The sequence below is a fragment of the Pterocles gutturalis genome, unplaced genomic scaffold (genome assembly GCF_000699245.1).
Source record: "Pterocles gutturalis isolate BGI_N339 unplaced genomic scaffold, ASM69924v1 scaffold10284, whole genome shotgun sequence".
Lineage (NCBI taxonomy): Eukaryota > Metazoa > Chordata > Aves > Pterocliformes > Pteroclidae > Pterocles > Pterocles gutturalis.
In genome coordinates, this window is record NW_010135779.1 from 1 (window position 1) to 2,220 (window position 2,220).

Here is a 2,220-nt window from a genome sequence, read left to right on the forward strand (position 1 = left end):
CAGCGGGTGGGGGAGCGCCTGTGCCGGGCGGGCCTTCCCCCGCTCGAGCGCCCTCAAAGCTGGTACCTCCGCGGGGCTGAAACGCTGGTTAACGGGGTGTCGCAGCCTCCGCGCGAGGCGAGGCAAGGCGCTGGCCCGGCAGGCCCAGGCGGGGTCGGCCTGTTAAGGAGGCCGCCGACCCGAAGGCGCTCGGTTCTGCCCTGCGCTCCTCAGCGCTGGGGAATGGTGCCCTAAGCGAAAGGTAAGAAGAAAGTAATCGCTCGGGAGGCGTGGGATCTCATTCTGCAGCTGCGGAAGGATCCTGGGGGTGCCTAGTGCGATGGAATCGCCCTCACCTCGGCTAAGACCACAGGCCTCAGGGTTACAGCGTTTGTGCTGAACCAGCATCACCTCTGGAGCCCTGCTGTAAAGTGGGGAGTTGGTGGCTAGAGTAGACCAGACCTGCATCTAGATACAGAAGCTTTTGTGAGGATAGTGCTGCTGAGTTGGAGATGCGTTTCTCTGATGTACTCTCGCAAATACATTTTCCTCTATAGATAACAGTCCTAGTGGCACAATGGCTGGTTATGGGTATAAGCATTGTGTGCACAGAGCTGGTTTGTTGTTGTAGCTGTTCTGCAAATCTTCCCTAGCCTAGATCTGACCATGATGTTCAGTGTGGCAGAGTGTGCCTGGGGTTGTTTAGAGCATTCGTTCTCTAAGTAGGCCCTAGACACTTCATATGTGGCTACCAGGCAAATATTTAACTTCTGTAACTGCTGCGTCTGGAGGAACTGTGGCCACTCCTAATTTTCTGCATGTGTGACCACAGCAAAAGTTGAAAGAGTGCATGGATTCCCAAGATCAAAGGCTTTTATTTACAGAAATCTGATCCAGTTTCATATCCTCATTCATGCATGTAATTATATGTAGCTATTGTTCTTTTGTTTGGCTTTTTCTTTGCATGCGTAAGTATAAAGCTTGGCTTTTTGCTGATGCTCAGTCTGCACTAACATTCACTTTATAGTGGGAGGCATGTATTGCTGACAGATTCAAATGATGCCTTAAGTATGCACACAAGTTGCATCTACCTAATTAGGGCAAATTAGAAATAAACTGATTTAATGGTGTGAATGAAAGGTAGTTGCACTAATTTACTAGTTTCTGAGCTGGCTTGCTGAAACTGTTGAAGGACTTAGAGCTACAATATCTTAATCCTCTGTGGCAGAATGAGCTACGGAAGAAGGAAAAGAAGTGGCTTTACTCAGTGTGAAGTTAAAAAGTACCTTCACACTGCCTCACATCAGCTCCATTTTCAGTACATTGATTTCATCTACTTAAGATTGTAATTTCATCACCATGTATTATCACAGGCCTGTTGAAAATCATTGTTCTGAAATATTTTTCATTTTGTCTTGTTTTAATAGTGTCTGTTAAAGTGCTTAGGTTTCATTCATCTTAATTGACAAATATCTGATGATAGCATTGACTCTTAAGTACTAACATAAGTAAACTAACTAACTTACCTAGCAGAAACTTTGATGTTTGCTAACTGCTATATCTATTGATAGTGTTATTTACCAGAACAGTTCTTAGCTCTCAACTTTGATTGTTTTTTAAATGATTTTTAAAAATCTGCAGTTCAGGTTGCATTGTTAGTATCAAACCAAACACCATAGTAAGTGGTGAGCTTAGGCTAAAATTTAGTTCTATTTTATAGAATCACAGAATGGTTTGGGTTGGAAAGGACCATAAAGATCATCAAGTTCCAACCCCCCTTCAGGGGCAAGGACACCTCCCACTAGACCAGGTTGCTCAAAGCCTCATCCAGCCTGGCCTTGAACACCTCCAGGGATGGGGCATCCACAGCTTCTCTGGGCAACCTGTTCCAGTGCCTCACCACCCTCACAGTGAAGAATTTCTTCCTAATATCGAATCTAAATCTACCTTCTTTCAGCTGATAACCATTACCCCTTGTCCTGTCACTACACTCCCTGATAAAGAGTGCCTCCCCATCTCTCCTGTACCCCTTCAGGTACTGGAAGGCTGCTATAAGGTCCCGCCGGAGCCTTCTCTTCTTGAGGCTGAACAACCCCAACTCTCTCAGCCTGTCCTCATATGGGAGGTGCTCCACGCCTCTGACCATCTTTGTGACTCTCCTCTGGACTTGCTTTATGTCTTCTTAAATGGTTGATTTTTGCAATTAAAAAGATAAATTGCCACTGTATTATTTTTTCTGTG

General features: G+C 45.5%; 1 protein-coding gene across 1 annotated transcript in view; it reads left to right on the plus strand.

Annotated features, from left to right (window-relative positions):
* Positions 1-105: 105 nt before the first annotated feature.
* MALSU1 (mitochondrial assembly of ribosomal large subunit 1) overlaps positions 106-2,220 on the plus strand; it is a gene marked incomplete at its 5' end in the record, with an annotated part of 6,748 nt that continues 4,633 nt past the window's right edge. The window contains one exon of the mRNA XM_010082036.1: positions 106-241. Coding sequence (XP_010080338.1) covers positions 106-241 — 136 coding nt within the window. The remainder of the gene's footprint in view (positions 242-2,220) is intronic.